Source organism: Dermatophagoides pteronyssinus, unplaced genomic scaffold (genome assembly GCF_027571235.1).
Source record: "Dermatophagoides pteronyssinus isolate colony J.1.1.1.1 unplaced genomic scaffold, Derpt_VIB-CSIC_2022.12 sq0005, whole genome shotgun sequence".
NCBI lineage: Eukaryota > Metazoa > Arthropoda > Arachnida > Sarcoptiformes > Pyroglyphidae > Dermatophagoides > Dermatophagoides pteronyssinus.
The window spans coordinates 2,165,208-2,182,462 of record NW_027461529.1 but is presented as its reverse complement, the minus strand read 5'-3'; the positions used below and the strand labels follow the sequence as shown (position 1 = coordinate 2,182,462).

At 26.5% G+C, this 17,255-nt stretch overlaps 3 protein-coding genes across 6 annotated transcripts; 2 read left to right on the top strand and 1 right to left on the bottom strand.

Annotated features, from left to right (window-relative positions):
• The first annotated feature begins 1,658 nt into the window (after positions 1 to 1,658).
• Positions 1,659 to 2,688, top strand: LOC113796505 (uncharacterized). Of its 3 annotated transcripts, none has more exons than XM_075819887.1 (2): positions 1,659 to 1,915; positions 1,973 to 2,688. In XM_075819887.1, the coding sequence occupies exons 1-2, from the start codon at positions 1,825 to 1,827 to the stop codon at positions 2,332 to 2,334; spliced, it is 453 nt and encodes a 150-aa protein (XP_075676002.1). In that variant the 5' UTR covers positions 1,659 to 1,824; the 3' UTR covers positions 2,335 to 2,688. The 3 variants fall into 3 exon arrangements, with proteins under 3 accessions (XP_075676002.1, XP_075676003.1, XP_027202595.1); XM_075819888.1 differs by having other exon boundaries at positions 1,660 to 1,906; XM_027346794.2 differs by having other exon boundaries at positions 1,679 to 2,688.
• On the bottom strand, positions 2,574 to 12,142 carry LOC113796520 (salivary peroxidase/catechol oxidase-like). Of its 2 annotated transcripts, none has more exons than XM_075819886.1 (9): positions 12,059 to 12,142; positions 6,583 to 6,966; positions 5,635 to 6,496; positions 5,389 to 5,550; positions 4,278 to 5,319; positions 3,961 to 4,154; positions 3,592 to 3,669; positions 3,247 to 3,416; positions 2,574 to 3,183 (listed from the first exon to the last, which is right to left on the bottom strand). In XM_075819886.1, the coding sequence occupies exons 2-9, from the start codon at positions 6,938 to 6,940 to the stop codon at positions 2,717 to 2,719; spliced, it is 3,333 nt and encodes a 1,110-aa protein (XP_075676001.1). In that variant the 5' UTR covers positions 6,941 to 6,966; positions 12,059 to 12,142; the 3' UTR covers positions 2,574 to 2,716. The 2 variants fall into 2 exon arrangements, with proteins under 2 accessions (XP_075676001.1, XP_075676000.1); XM_075819885.1 differs by having other exon boundaries at positions 2,575 to 3,183; positions 5,635 to 6,499.
• Positions 12,143 to 12,233: 91 nt separating this feature from the next.
• LOC113796522 (uncharacterized) lies at positions 12,234 to 15,983 on the top strand. The gene is made up of 3 exons (XM_027346810.2): positions 12,234 to 13,454; positions 13,531 to 14,066; positions 14,142 to 15,983. Exons 1-3 carry the CDS (start codon positions 12,234 to 12,236, stop codon positions 15,865 to 15,867), a joined length of 3,483 nt encoding a protein of 1,160 aa, XP_027202611.1. The 3' UTR covers positions 15,868 to 15,983.
• The last annotated feature ends 1,272 nt before the right edge of the window (positions 15,984 to 17,255 follow it).

Sequence of the window (17,255 nt, the reverse complement as noted above, 5' to 3'; positions counted from 1 at the left end):
AAGTGAGAAAGAGAAAAATTCCATTAAGATTTGTTACATTTTAATCATTCATTCACACACACACACACACTGTAGATTCAATGTCTTGGCCTCGATATATGACATCCACACACACACACACATTTCTTTCATTATTACATTTGGATTTTTGCTTTGTTGTTGTAGTTAGTTTCTTTGATTTTCGATTTATTTTTTGATTGGAATTTTACTTGCTTTGCTTTTCCTTTTATTGGCATGTTTGCATAATAATTATAACAAAAAAAAAAAAAAAAAAAAAAAAATTATAATAAGAATTATTACGAAATTTGGGATTTTTTTTTCTTGTTTAGAAAAACACTCATCAATTGTTTTTGATTCATTTGTCAAATATTGAATCTTAAAACATCAACGAAAACGAAACAAAAAATTGTATCGTGATTCAAACAAGCAAATTCTCTGTGTTTGTTTGTTTTTTAATCTTATCCACACACACACACCACTAATAGATACATTCTTCATTTGGAATGAAAAATTATCAAATGAAATAATGATGATGATGAACAGCAAAATGAAAAATTGAAACAAACAAACAAGCAAAAAGCCTTGACATTTTGTCACGTTATGTTTCCCACACACACACACAAATAGGCGCGTATTTTAAAAAAGTAAAATTTTTTTGTAAAATCCGATTTCATTTTCATTTAAAATTTGTAAATAAGGTTTGAAAAATACAAAAAAAAAAAAACAAAATTTTATTGTTTTGGTCATTCATTCATGATTTTTCACATACATTTGGAACGGATATTCATAGTTTAGTTTTTCCCCATACAAATTATGGTCAAATAGGAATTCAAAATTGTTCCTTTTTCCTGTTTAATTATTGATTTTTTCTTGTTTTTGTTTTTGTTTTTCGTGACCATTCAACATATGCCCTTATCTTGAAAAAAAATTTTGAATTTCTTTGTGAAATTTTTTGTTTTGTTTTTCTCTCCAAAAAACGAAGAATGACATTAATTATGTTGATGATCAGGAAAAACCATTCGGAAAAAAAATGATAATGATGATGATGGCAAAAAATCGTTCCAAGATGATAGGAAATTTGAAAAAAACCCTTTTCTCTCACCTTTTTCACTTTTTTCCATCATCAAAATCAAGAAAAGAAAATATATAACATTACTATTACTATGACGTCAATTTAATAAAAAAGGAAAAATTCCTGTTTCAGGAATTTTATCTCCAATATTTTTTGTTTTCCTAAAATATTTCTCTCTCGTTTGCTCATTCTGGCCGGTAATTATACAAAAATATCTATAATTTTTTACAATGATGACCTTCGATATTAATAAAATGAAAAATTATCATCACCATCATCGATTCCAAGATGTGACGCCCAAGCAAAAACAAAAAATTGAGCAATTTTTTTTCTCTTTTTGTTGTTTGCTAAAAAAATACAGAAGTTGTCATAATAGTCGTCATTTTTTCTCTTTTTTAACTTGAAATTTTTTTCTGTTTTGTTTCTTTCTTCCACATTTACTTTCTCTTTTTCTACATGCAAAAAAAGCCCGCGAAATTTTATATTTATTATCCAATTGTATTTGGGTGTGTGTACTGTGTGCGTATGTATGTAATTTGTGAAACACTTTTACACATCTCATTTGTATGTGTGTTTGTGTATTTCCAGTATGGTAAAGTTTTTTTCAAACGAAACGAAAAAAAATTTCGTATATAAAATGGACAACCAAAACAAAATGAAAAGGTCATTTTTATTAAAATTCTTCGATTGTGTTTAAGTTTGTTTAAGTTTGTTTAAGTTTGTTATATTACAACTTTTTATTTGATAAAAAAATGTCTTCCACAAGAATATCGTTCATGTTGTTGTTGATTTGTTCAATAATGATTTCAATGGTTTTTGCTTCAAGTCCATATGGTAGTTATGGTAGTTCATCAATGTATATGTCACCAATATATTCAAGACAATTAAATCTTCATCCAGGTATATATGGTACAAGTTATGGTTTAAATCCATCATCATATGGTTATCATCAAATAATGAATGGTGGTGGTGGTGGTGGTTCACGTAATGGTCAAGGTTTTGTTGGTAATCCTGGTATTGGTATTAGACAATCAAGTGAAACATTAGCTAATGTTTATCCACAAATGTCATATGGTTCTAGTTCAACATCATATTTATCACCAATGCAATCATATGGTTTAACACCATCAACATCAACATCATTAATGATGATGCCAGCTACTTATTCATCACCAATATCATCATTATATGGTGGTGGTGGTGTTGGTATTAGTAGATCATCATATGGATCACCATATATATCATCACCATATATTGGATAGATTAACTTTTACTTTCTACTTTCTTTCTTTCTATAGAATATAATTTAAATCCATTTAATATAAAATCAATCAACCAATGAATGATAATCAAAAATATAAATGGACCTCAAATGGAACTCAATAAAACAAAAATAGTATTCTTTTTTAAAAATTTCTCATTAATTATCTATCTTTTTTTCTTTTACAATTAGTAATATTGTTGTAATAAATTTTCAAAATGTTTATCAAATTTTGTTTTTATTCTTCTTGTTTCTTTAAATTCATTACAAATTGGCCTCAAAACAAATTTTATAATTATAATTAAACAAAAAAAAACATTTTATAATTAAAAAAAAGAAAAATTTCAAATAATTATGACATTTATTTGATTGATTGGATTGAATTATTGATTATCTTTTCGTTCGGAAAAATCTGTCATCAATGTTGTTGATGATGATGGTGATGATAATTTTGGCGATTTTTTCGTTGGATATTGATAATGATATTGTTTTGAATAACCAATACCTGGTGGTATTTTTGTCATTACTGGTGGTAATTTTTTTGGTAATGAATATAATGATGATATTGGTGGTGGTGGTGGTGGTGGTAGCGGTGGTCCCATTGGAAATTTTGCCGATCCATAAACAACAGTTGCCGGTTTTGACATTGTTGTTGAATATTTAATATTTTTACCTTTTTTATCTTTCCAAAGATCATAATCAAATTCAGAAAATTTAAAACAAGGTATCATTGGATTTTTATGTGGTGATGGTTGTATAAATGGATTTGATGGCATTTGTTTAATTTCTTGATGTGTTTTACAAATTAATGAACTAAGACTTGCTACTGAACGTATATTATCTAATTGTTCTATGAAAAATAGAAAAAAAATAGTTTTTTTTTGTAAATAAATTAATCAGAATAAAAATATACCTTCATTAAATGATCCAGATTGATAACCATGTTCAAAATAGAAACGATCACCATATTTAAAATTATAAAATTGTATACCATTTATACAACCAAATGTTGGTCCAAATGCAGCTCCAGATATAAGTCGTTCAAATACACCGCCTACAAATAGATCAATATCTTTCCAATGTCTATTATTTATAACATTGAATGTTTGTTGTTGTTTTCGTTACGTGAACAAAAAAAAAGGTGAGAGAATTTATAAATGTGTCAAATTTGTTATTTTGTAAAAAAAAATTATGGTCATCATTGTCATTGTCATCATCATCATCGAAAAAATGATAACAATGATGATGCTAAACTTACTTATAAAATTGTCGTATCTTTTTAACATGTTTTTTCGGTATGAATGTCACTAGATCATTCCATTGTTGTACTTTGTATCTGTGTCAGGAGAAAGAAAAAAAATTCAAAGAAAAAAATACGTTGTAAAATGTAAATAAGACAAATATGAAGAAATGAAAAAAAAATGATATTTGAACGTTGTAACATTTAGAAAGAATAAACATTTGTGATGCTAAAAAATCAAAAATCAACAAAAAAATGATATGATGATAATGATAGCGAGGAAAAAAATAAAGGTAAGTCTTCGCGTGTTGTGCGTGTGTAATTCGTGTGAATTTTAATTTTATTGAAAAAAAAACATAAACAAAAAAAAAAAACAAAAAAACAAACCCAAAACAAAAATCAAGATAATAAATATATCCAGGTATACCATGTTCACGTCCACGTTGTATATTGAATGCAGGTAAATCTCTACCAGTACGATCACGACGTAAACGATATAATGCATTTTTTATATCATTTACAAAATAATTATCACTTGCTTGTGTTGGATCAGATGACAAGCCTTTTAATACACCTGCTGACTATTATAATGATGATAATGATGATGATGATTATGAAAAAAAGAATCAATAAAACAAAAACAAAAACAAATAAATAAATGTGAATTTTTTGAAAGAAAAAGTAAAACAAACTAAACTACTTACATGACCTAAACTAACAATAGTTGTTTCAAAAAAATTATCTCTTAAATTATATGCATATGATGTTTTATCATCACCAAATAATACACGAAAACGATCATTAACCTGTGAATGACCAAAACGACCTGATGCAGTAATAAATTCTTGAAATGTTGATGGATTTAATTTAGGATCATAACGTGTATAACCATGTTTATTTAAACCTAAACGAAAATGTTTCATCATTTTACGTCCAAATATTGCTGATAAATATTGACCATATATCATTACAGATACTTCAGCAATCATAATATGTCTTGCTTCTTGATATAATTTTTCATCATTCCAATGTGGATTTATTTTTGATAATGCATCAGCATGTTGATTATGACGACGATGAAATGCAGTATGTAATGATTGTAATGCTGGATGTTGTGATGCACGAACACCATCAGCTGTTTCAAAACATTTAAATCTTGGTGGTTTTGGTCGTACATTACAACTAGGATCTTCACGTGTCATTTTTGGTGGTAATTCTTCTTTTGGATATGTACTTGTTAATGAACCACGAAGTTTTCCACCACGAAAACTTCTTAATGCTAATGAATCATTCAAACGTAATCCATACATATGTGACATATCAAATGTATGTGTTGCTTGATTTTGTTGTTCACGTGGACCAAGTGCACATGGATTACATACAATTGAACGAACAAAATTAATACATGTTTGATTAAAATATTTAACAAGAATATCATCCGAACGTATTATATCAATGGCAAAACATTCTGGATGTTTGGCACTTTTACTTGGACAACAACGTATATCATTAGCTAATGGTAATGTTCTAGCAATATCATGTATAATAAATTGTCCAAATGCCATTGTCATTGATGTTAATTTATGATCTTGTACATCAACATCGGGTAATAATTGTGATGAAATATCACGTGCATTAGGTAATTTACCACCATCATATGCAATACGTGGTTCGGCAACACCATCCGCATAATTTGGTGGTAATAATCGTCGATGACATGTAAATGATTTACCCCAGGTTTTATATCTAAATCATAAAATATAATCCAAAATATTTAAAAGTAATTTATTTGAAACAAAAAAAATTCAATCATACTTGAGATTATTACAGGAACCATCTATCGATCGAAATTTAGCTTTTGGTTCGCATACAATTCTTTCCTCTTGTGAACATGTTGACATTTCATAATGTGATGATATACGACGTACATTAATTTTAGGTAATTTTGTAATGACATCCATTTTGTTTAAACATTTTCTAAAATTTTGAAATAAAAATTTTAATAGTTTTAAATTACACACAAAGACAAATTGCAAAAACAAAACAAAAAACAACACATACCGATCTTTAAGATATTTAGAAGCATATTCAAAAAGTTTTGAATCAAGCATACCAGGTGGTATATATGGTGAACGACGTTTTGTTTGTATTGCATTTTTTTCAATTGTTCTTGAATACCATTTTAATTTGGATGATGCATTTTTAATTGCATCATCAACATCTTTTCTTGTAATATCTTTTTTATTTGGACAATATTTTTGTTTTGAATCATTTTGTTCACCATTATTATCACCATTATCATCTTCATCATCATCATCATCACCATTATCACTATCATCATCATCGGTTAAATAATCACTATAAACATTAATTGAATTTACTTTAAATGGTGTATAATAATTTGAATTTTTTTGTTGTTCAGAAAATAACATATTCTGTGCAACAGGTGGTACAGATTCTAACATATAATTATTATCATTTATTGTATCAGCTTCATCACTATCATCATGTCCATTATGATTATGATTATGATTATTATGTATATTACTATTGTCAACAATAATATCATCACCATCTGGATTATAAAACATATCCGATCCAGGATGATATTGTTGTTCAATATAATTTGGATGATATAATGAATGATGATGATCATATAAAACATTACCAAATGTTTCCATATGATATGGTGATAATGGTGATGGTAGTAATGGTGGATGTGGATAAGATGATGGTGGTGGTGTATTAATCATATGTAATGGATGATGATGATGACGATGAGGATGAGGATGAACATTATGATGATGATGATGATGACCATGTGAATGATACATTGATAAATGTGGTTCAACTGGCATAAAATCTACCATTAATGGATTAGCCTGAATTGGTTGAAATTCGGCTACAATTGGTGATGGTCTATCTTCTATGTTTTATTTGGAAAGGTAATGGTAGAAAAAAAAACAATAACAGGATAATCTTATTTGATATGATGATATAAACAAATACCTAATGATGTTGGAGCAATCCAAATTGGTGGTTCAGGTTCGATGGCCATTGATTCGGTCATCATTTTTGATGATTTATGTTTAGGTAAAATTTTTTGTCCATCATATCGATTCGAAACAATCGATAATGTTTGATTAGTAAATCTGTTTGTTGGAATTTTATTTCTATTCACATTCTTAAGTCGTGTACGATTATTCAATGAAGATAATGGCGTTTGTATCAAACTTTGATTTGATGGTGTTTGAAACATTGATGACCATGATGGTCGTATTTGTGTAGATTGTGAGATCGGTTGAATCAACAATGATGATGATGATGACGATGATGATGATGATGATAAAACAGAAGCGACTGACATTGAATTGGCTGTTGCAGTCGAAATAGCTGTTGTATTTTCAATTGTAATTGGTTTTTTAACATTTGTTGTAATATTTTTTGTTTGTAATTTATTAAAATTAATATAACGATTACCAAATTCACCATCATCAATTAAGCCATTATCAAATAGATTTTGTTCATTTGAAGATGATGAATAACTATCATCAATATAATCGGCTAAAACTTTTAATCGATTTGTTTGTTGTATAAAATCATTTGATAAAATTAAAAAATTTATTATGAATATTATTAATAATATTATTGTGCTAATCGATATATACAATGGTGATGTTGTTAATGATAATGTTGATGATGATGATGATGATGATGAGATGCGGTTCAATTTATTATTATTATTATGTTGATTATGATTATGATGATAATGATGATGATCCGGAAACAATGATAAAGACATATTGTATCAATAAAATTGATGTACAACATTTATAAATCTATTGCCGGTGTTGATTAACATTGCATTGGAATTTTGCTTTTGCTTTTGTTTTTGTTTTGATTCTTTGAAGGTTTTTATTTCGAAAAATTATTCTTAGAAAAAAAAATCAAATTTTTTTCAAACCTAAAATATATCCTGAACCAAACAACAACTTTTTCGTATAATATTTGATGAACTATGATGAAACACTAAAACAAAACAAAAAATAATCGGTTGATCCATTGATAATGATGAACAAAACAAAAAATGTTATGTATTGATTTCTATCCTATCTCTCTTGCACTCTCAATCGTTTTTTTGGTTGTTCATTTAGCTCTTTTTTTTAAGTTTGGAAAATACAAAAAACATTGGTTAAAGATAGAAAGCTAAAACAAAAAACAAAAATCCAATCCATTACAATCCAAAATGGCAGAATTTTTTTCTCTCATTTTCATCATTCTTTTTTTTCGTTTCACTTCTGTATTCGTAAGGAGAACAATATTGGTGGTATTCATTTTTCTCTTACATAAGATTTTATTTAGTTTAAGTTTTTTCGGATCATCATCATCATCATGATCATCATTATCACCATCAGCGAATCGGATCAATATTTTACTTTAGTTTCGTTGACTCACAATACCCGGACACCACCAGCAAAAAAAAAAAACACACTGTTGGCTGATGATATTTTTTGGGGGAGACCAAATATTATTATTGACATTTTTTTTCTTCTTGGCAATTATCTGCCACCAAACAGTACCATCATCATCATTGCATTTGACAAAAAATGAAAAAATTTTCACTTTTTTCTTTCCAAAAATAATTTCATTAGAGGAAAAAGCCAGAATCAAGCAAAATTGAATTAAATTAAAAAAAAATGAAAAACATTTTTTTATTATCCCAAAAATAGTTTAATCCAATATAACCGTTGTCAATTCGATTGATTGAACACCAAAAATATGAAAAGAATGAATGAAATGGACGAAAAATGAATGAATTTTCAAAACGTGACAATAATTTCATTTTCACCAACAAAAATCATTGAATATTGATTGTTGGCCAAAAAAGAAAAGAAAATCAATCTATTTCAGGTTGCTGAAATTTATTCAATAGAAAGTATAAGTTTCCAAAATCCAAAAATAAATAATTTAACTGGGGTTTTATTGGGGGGCTGATTTTGGTTTTTTCTTCTTTTTAATTGTTTTCCAATTACAATTTTGTTTTGTTTTTTTTTTTTTTGGGTTTTTTGGTTTTCGGTTTGATTTAGGCAATTTTTATATAGCCAAACAATCAATGATTGAAATTAGAATTGAATGAAAAACCAAAAAAAATTCAATCAAAAATTTGAAAATATTTTTTGATTGAATTTAAATTGAATGAAAGTGATAGAAAGAGAGAGAGAAAAAAAATAGAACAAACGAAATTCTTCTTGTTTTTGCTCAATCCATCCATTCGAAAACGAATTTTTATCATCATCATTTTTGGATCGATTTTTTTTTGGCAGAAAAATCTTCCAATCACAACAACAACAACAAAATGTTTGATATGAAAATCAAAGTTTGAAAATGAAAAAAAAAGAAAAATAAAAACCGGAAAACAGTGAAAATTTTCAATTATTTAAACAAGGAAATTGAAAATCAGAAAAGATTGAACCGGCAAAACAACAACAACAAGAAATTATTATTTCAAAGAATATCCTTTTTCCATTCATATCGAAAGAAAGTGATGGAAAAATATTTTCGAAAAAAACAAGAAGATTTATATATGCTACTTTTCAATATATGTTTTTTTTTCATTGTAAATTCAAATGTTATAACAACTTTAACAATTACAATTGACAATTTCATTGAATGTATTTAGTAAATATTCATTTTGAACAAATCAAATTGATCGATAAATTGATTTATATCGATTAATTTTCATTGAAACAATCAAAAACATTGATATCATACATTGATTGTGTGTGTGTGTGTGTGTTTATAATTGATTCAATCACAATTCTTTTCTTTTCTTTCGTATACGTGTTGTTATTGTTGTTGTTGTTTGTTGGCAAATTTACAAATTTTTTGTTCTTTTCTTTCATCAATGAAAATCAATGAACCGTCGGATGACAAGCTATCAGTGTTTTTTTTTGTTCATTTTGGATTTCAACGAAAAACAAAAAAAAAAAACAGAAAAAAATTAATATAAAATGTTGATAAAGTGAATGAAAAATGAAATTTGATAATTTGATTTTTGTTGCTTTTCTTCAACGTTAATTTGTCCAGATTTTCATTGATGTTATATGAGAAAAATACTGTCGATATGATTTCGCTCAATATGACAATGACAATGAATGAAAAGATTATAATTGTAATGAGAAAACATTGTATTTACAAACAAAAATCCTAGCTAAAAATAGAAACATTTTTTTGTTGTTTTTTTTTGCATTTTTTCATACAAAAATTTCCATAATTATTTTCAACAGACAGGTGTATAGACAGATAAACACTCGAAAAAAATGAATAATTATAATCAATTAAGAAAAATTGTATAGAAAATTCGCACTGTTTATATACGAAGTCAAGGTGTATTATTTTCCCTCCCACCAAATACAAATAACCGAAAATTGATTAATTGTAATTTTGCTTCGGGCTATTGATTGGATGACCAAAATGAAACAAATGAATGAATGAAATTGAAATATTTTCTTTTTCCCTATTGAATATGACATTGATGAAAAAAAACAGTACAGTAGTTGAAAAGTTGATCATTGTTTGCTTGTTTTTTTTTTTGGCTGTGTTTAACAACCAAAAAAAAAAAAATTTTGATGATGATAATTTTTCAATCCAGAATCCACTGAACTGATTGTATTTTTGTTTTGTTTTGATTGTTGTTGTAGTTTTGTTTTTTTAATTTTGTTGAATTCATTATTATTTTATAACTAACCATATAATTATTATTTAAATGTTCAATCAAATGTTGAATAATAATAATACAGACTTTATTGATATTTCTTAAAACAAAAGAAAAAATCATCAAAATGACATTGTCAAATGTCAAATTGTTAATATCGATATGTTCCGCTTTTTTTGTTGTTTTTCTTGGTTAACATTCAAATAGACAAAAACAGACATCAGATAGACAAAAAATCTAAATATCAAAAGAGAAATACGATCAACGTTTATTGATTGCCAAGTTTAAAATAATAATAATAATAACCGATAACTTTATCATTTTTTTTTCTTCATTTAATTTCTTGTATTTTTTTGGCTTCTTACTTTGTTGTTGTTGTTGTTGAAGATTACATTGTTGCAAGCATATATCATCATTATTACTTTTTTGTTTTGAACTTCTTCCATAACCAAATGTTTGTTTGTATTTAAAAAAAAAATAGTGTTGCATAATGATGTTTGCAAAACAATTTTGTCTTCGTTGTCGTTGTCGTCTTCGTTGTTGTTGATGTGTTTGTCAAGCAGCCAACCAGGACGCATTTTCTTCTTCTTCTTCTTCTTCTTCTTTTTTCACCATGATCATCATCATCATCAATAAATTGTTTGGCCAAAATTGTTTAAATCATTCGACTGTGTAAAAAAAAAACATTGTCGACAACAAATTGATGTTGTCTATTATGATTGCCGTGTGTGTGTCTATGTGTAAATTAGAAAGGAGATTGGTCTCATTTCAAAAGAAACAAAAAAAAGACTTGAAACAAAAACAAAAAAAGACTACAAAAAAAAATCCTTTTATGGACCAAAGTCTAATAAATTGATCAATCTGATTGAATGAATGATTGATTGATTGATTGATCGATCGATCCATTTGAGTTTTTGTTTCTGTATTGTTTTTTTTTAAATTTTGTTTTCTGTTTGAAATAGATCCAAGTATTGAACAATATAATGATGAATCTATCTTCAATGATGATGATGATGAATTGATACATTGTCATGGCCAACACAAAAAGCAAAACAGCGAAAACTTGCCGCTATCATCATCATCATGGACAATCAATAATCAAAAGTCATCATCGAATATTTACCTGTCTTTTTTTTCAACCAAAAGAAAAAAAACAACAAAAATTATTTCATAAAGATTCACATTAATTAAAACATTCATTATTATCATTACACCTGTAATTTTATGTTTTTTTTTTAGTTGTAAAAATCAAATTTAGAAATTTTAGAAAAAAATTATTTCTTCTGTTTGATATTTGATACTATAAATAATAATATTTTTTTTGCTTGAAAATGGATCAGTGTAGTGTTAATCAGAAATTATTAATAGATTTTTACAGAAGAAACAAAAGGTAAATTTGAAATGAAAAAAAAACATTGAAATTAAATTTTCAAGTGTGTGATTGTATCATCATCATCATCATCTTGATTTGTTTTGTTTTGCTGGATACGAAAGTGATCTTCTTCTTCATTGGCTTTTTTTTTCTCATTGAATGATTTGACATTTCTCTATTGTATTATTGTTGTTGTTTAATTGTAACAATTTAATCAATTAGCCAGCAAGATTTTTTTTTTTTTGTTTTGTTTTGAAAATCAATCAATCGAAAACAAAAACAAAACAAAAAAAAAGAAGTTTTTACTTTTGTAAAAAAAAACAATTAATCAATGTTTTTGGATGATAAAGTAAAATTAAAGAAAATTTTACAACAAAAAAAAAAAGTTATAAAATTACTTTTATTCCATTTGAGAATATAACTTGAGAATAAATCCAATAGATGGTGTTCGTTCCGGATAATATTCTGGATTGCTGAGGCGAAAAAAATTGTGTGTGTGTTTTGTTTGTTTGTGTTTTATGGTCATCATCGGACCATAAGTTTAATTTTAATTTTTTTTGTGGTTGTTCCAAAATGCTTCATACCGATGATTGTGATAAATTCAATAATTCGAATAATGTTAATGAATCTGATTCTTCTTCCGAAAATGATGACTATAATTTTGATATAACAAAAAAACGTAAATATAATGATGAATCCGATGATGGTCGTGTTCAAATCAATCTGGATAAAACACTTATACCAAAATCTAATGATAAAACAATTGGTTTAGCTTTTGATGGTGAAAAATCTGAACTTGAAGCACTTGGTATTGTTTCTTATCAACATTCCATTTATGAAGAAAAATTTGTTCATCAAATAGAAAAGAATGTTGATGAATTTGCTGAAAAACAACGTACACAAAATGATGTTTCAAACGATCAACAATCAATTCAACAAAATGAAAAAGATGAATGTAGTCAAGAAGAAGAAGAAGAAGAAAATATTACTTCTATTGTGGATGACGATGATGAATTACCTACTGCTACTGATGATGGACCATCTTATGTGGATGATTTGAATGATTATTTTGATGATGATGTTGATAGATTTTTAGAGGCACCGGATGATTGTAATCTTGAAATATCACACAAAAAATGTGAAAAAATTGACAAATCAAAAGCTACGGAAAATGTACAACGAAATCGTATTCTAGATGATGGTGATATTATGATTTATCGTAAACGTATTGTTGCTTATGAAAATAATAACCGATTACAATCGAATGAAGAATTATATCAAATTAATCAAGATTTTTTTATACCTCAACGTATATGGGATCGTTTATTTGATTATCAACATGATGCAGTTAAATGGATGTGTGATTTACATTTAAAATTATGTGGAGGAATACTTGGTGATGAAATGGGTCTTGGTAAAACTGTTGAAGTAATTGCTTTTCTTGTTGCATTATCATTTTCTAAATCTTTTGAAGTAAGTGAATATTATAAATATCTTGGACCAGTATTGCTTGTATGTCCTGCAACGGTTATGTATCAATGGGTAAATGAATTTCATAAATGGTGGCCACCTTTTCGTGTTGCTGTTCTTCATCAAAGCGGTACATATAAAGATTCAAATCGTTCTAAATTGATAAATGATATAATCAAAACGAATGGCATATTGATCACATCATATAAAACACTTGTTTGTTTTCAAAAACATTTATTACCAAAAAATTGGCATTATGTTATATTGGATGAAGGTCATAAAATACGAAATCCAATTGCACAAGTAACTCAATGTTGTAAACTTGTAAGTTTTAATCTGAAAATTTTATCTTATTTAATTCATGTTTATGTATGACGTTTTTTTCCCCAAAAAAATACAGTTTGAAACTTGTCATCGATTAATATTATCCGGTACACCAATTCAAAATGATCTAACAGAATTATGGTCATTAATGAATTTTGTCTTTCCAAATAAACTTGGTACATTAGATTCATTTATGAATGGTTTAGGTATGGCTATCAAAAAAGGTGGTTATAGTCATGCATCTGAACAAGAAATACAAAATAGTTTTAATTGTTCAGTAATTTTACGTGATCTAATCAAACCATATCTACTTAGACGAACAAAAGATGAAATTAAAAATAATCTTTCATTACCACCGAAAAATGAACAAGTTTTGTTCTGTAAATTGACTGATATACAGAAAAAATACTATCAAGATTATATTAATTCTGAAGCATTTGCACGAATCGATATGCAAAAAGCATCTATATTTAAAGCATTAGTTAATATACGTAAAATTTGTAATCATCCATATTTGTTTTCAAAAGAATGTAGTCCAGATGGAAAATTTGATAAAGAATTTTTTAAAATGTCAAGTAAAATGGTTGTGGTAAATGCTTTACTTAAATTATGGTAAGTAATGGAAAAAAATTACGGTAACTCCGATACATTATTGATCATTTTCTGTTCTAATTTATTGATATATAGGCATAAACAAGGTCAAAAAGTTTTAATCTTTACACAGGGTAGACAAATGTTAAATTTATTGGAACGTTGGGTGATTAAGAAAAAATATGATTATTTTCGTATGGATGGTACAACAACAATAAATATGAGACAAAATTTAATTAAATCATTTAATGAAGATAAAACAAAATTTGTCTTTCTTTTGACTACACGTGTTGGTGGTGTTGGTGTTTCATTAACCGGTGCTAATCGTGTTATTATATTTGATCCTGATTGGAATCCATGTACAGATATACAAGCACGTGAACGTTGTTGGCGTATTGGACAAAAACGTGATGTTGTTATTTATCGTTTAATGACATCTGGTACAGTGGAAGAAAAAATCTATCATAGACAAATATTTAAACAATATTTAAGTAATAGAATTCTTCGTGATCCTAAACATCAAAAATTTGTTAAAATGAATAATATGCGTGAATTATTTACATTAAGTGATTGTAGTGAAACTGGTTTATATTTTTATGATTCAAAAGTTAAATTGAATCGTAAAAAAAATCAGGAAAAATTTAAAGAACTACAAAAACAATCCGCATCATCATCATCAAAAATAACTGAAAAATCTAAAGACAAAAAACTGCCAAAAATTCCAAAGAAAAATTGTGATAATTCAAATAAAAATAGCAATTCAGTTGAAACAAATGCTACAAATCTGATTGATTGGTCAAATGTTAAAATTGAAATTTCAGAAGAACGACGACGAGAACTTCGTGAACAAGTGAAAAAAATTTGTCAAAAACAATTTGAAACAAAATCCAATTCAACGAATATGAACGATGAATCATTATCATCACAATCACAATCAAGTTGTACAACATCAAGTGAAGTTGGTTGTTCATCAGAAAATTTCAATAGTTCATCATTATCGAAAAATAAATCCACTGATATACAATATGTAATTGATAATCGACCAAATGGTGTTAAAGTAAAAATATTGGGTGAAAAAAAGAAACAACAACAATCAAAAAATGTAGCTAAATTTGAAGGACATCAGATAAAATATCTGGTTAAAAAAGAAACATATAATGAAACAAAAGATAATGTTGAATCAGCTAAAATGATAAAATCAAATAAAAATGAAGATTATATTCTAAGTAAAATATTTGGACGATCAGTTGAAAGCATTCTACAACATGATCGAATTGAATATAATCCAATACCTGATCATTCACTTATAGAAAAAGAAGCAAAAGATTTAGCTAAACATGCTATTGAAAATCTTAAACAACAAATAACCATTCAAAATCAATCATCATCATCATCAACAACAACATCAACCAATAATAGATTATCGAATCTAATCAAACCTAGATTAAAACCATCATCATCATCATCATCATCGAATCAAGAAGATTTAAGCACTAACAGTATTTTAAAGGAAAAAGCAAACAAATTTATTGGTCAAAATAATAATTCAAAACATTTACAATTATCGGATAAATTTGATGAATATAAAACATTAGCAATGGATATTTATCAATTTTTACGTAATCATAATGATCGTGTTTGTACTGATATAATTGTTGAAGAATTTCGTCCAAAAATTCGTAATAATCAATCGGCTGCATTTCGAGAATTGTTAATTAATATGGCTATTTTAGAATCTGATATCATTGTCGATGAACAAAATAGTAGAAATGTTAACAAATATTGGAAATTAAAAGATGAATTTCGTTTGCCTTCAACATGAATTTATTATCGTTGTTGTTTTTTTTCGCATAATTTTTTATTAAAAGAAATATCTCTTTGATATTCATATCAATATTTTTAATTTACAATTATTTTTTTTTTTAATTAATGCAAACTTATAAAATGAAAAAATAAAATAAAATAAAAAATATTTTTCAAATGATTCTTGTTCATAATTCAATCAACAGACGGCGCTATTATTTGTGATTATGTTTTTTTTTCGTTCGAATAAAATGATTCGAATTTTGGTTCAATGAATAAAGATTACCAAAAAAAAAAAAAAAAAAAAAAAAAAAAAAAAACTGGGATCGTTTGATCAAAGGTTTTCATAAGTTTATTTCACAATTGTACATTTGAAATTCAAGAAAGTAAACTTCCGAATTTATTTCAGTAGCTTGATATGAATATTTTTTGAAAAAGCAACAACAACAACATGGTTTTTTTGCTTTCAAACATCAATTATACGGGGAAAACTTAATCATGATATTATTTTGATTATGTTATAAAATTAGAATGTAACATAATAACTGTATTATAATGATTGTATTTTTTCTTTCTTTCTAATTCGCATAACAAATTTATTTATCATCCCGTTAATTTAGATGATGATGATCTTATTTAATCTGATTTTGTATGAAATGATGTTGTTGTTTTTGTTGTTTTTCTTCATTCATATTTGTATTCATATTTGAATTTGTTTCAGTGAAACCCAAAAAAAACCAGTGTAAATGGCCATTGTAAATTGAAATCAAAATCTTTAAATTTATGATTAAAACAAACAAACAAACAAACAATAATTTAAACGCTTGAACAAAGCAAAAAAAAATTGTCAATAAATTATGGTTGAAATATAGAGGATGTTGTTATTGTTATAATTATCATTTGTAAAAAATAAAAAAAAAATAAAACCTGATTTATAACCAAAAATAATGTGGCTAATTAATTTTTCTGTTTCTCCTTAATAATTTACCATTAAGCAGTCATTAATGTTTCTTCTGTTTGTTTTGTTTTGTTTTGATTGTCAGGGAAAAAAAGGAAGAGAGAGAAATGTAAAAAAAAATCAATTATTAATCAATCAATTGTTTTGTTGAACGTTGACATTTGAATTGGAATAACAATTGATGACATGATTGATGAATTGATTGATTGATATGATTGATTGATAAGTGAATTGTTTTCCTTTTTTTTCATATTTTTAGTTTCATCATCAATATATTCAATTATAATGGCCATACATTTAAAAAAACAAAACAACATTCCAAACATTTCGAATCATTTTTGTGTGTTAAATACATATATATATTGATTTTGTAAAAACTATTTATGCTAATCGAAATTGAAAATCAAAAAACGAATCGAATCGAATCGAATTACCAATCGATGTTGTTG

Coding starts and splice junctions, on each gene's coding strand:
- LOC113796505 (XM_027346794.2), top strand. CDS start 1,825: ATGTCTTCCACAAGAATATCGTTCATGTTGTTGTTGATTTGTTCAATA.
- LOC113796520 (XM_075819885.1), bottom strand. CDS start 6,940: ATGTCAGTCGCTTCTGTTTTATCATCATCATCATCATCGTCATCATCA. Junction 6,500..6,582: donor GATTGCTCCAACATCATTAG/GTATTTGTTTAT, acceptor AATAAAACATAG/AAGATAGACCATCACCAATT. Junction 3,670..3,960: donor TATCTTGATTTTTGTTTTGG/GTTTGTTTTTTT, acceptor CTCCTGACACAG/ATACAAAGTACAACAATGGA.
- LOC113796522 (XM_027346810.2), top strand. CDS start 12,234: ATGCTTCATACCGATGATTGTGATAAATTCAATAATTCGAATAATGTT. Junction 13,455..13,530: donor TAACTCAATGTTGTAAACTT/GTAAGTTTTAAT, acceptor AAAAAAATACAG/TTTGAAACTTGTCATCGATT. Junction 14,067..14,141: donor AATGCTTTACTTAAATTATG/GTAAGTAATGGA, acceptor ATTGATATATAG/GCATAAACAAGGTCAAAAAG.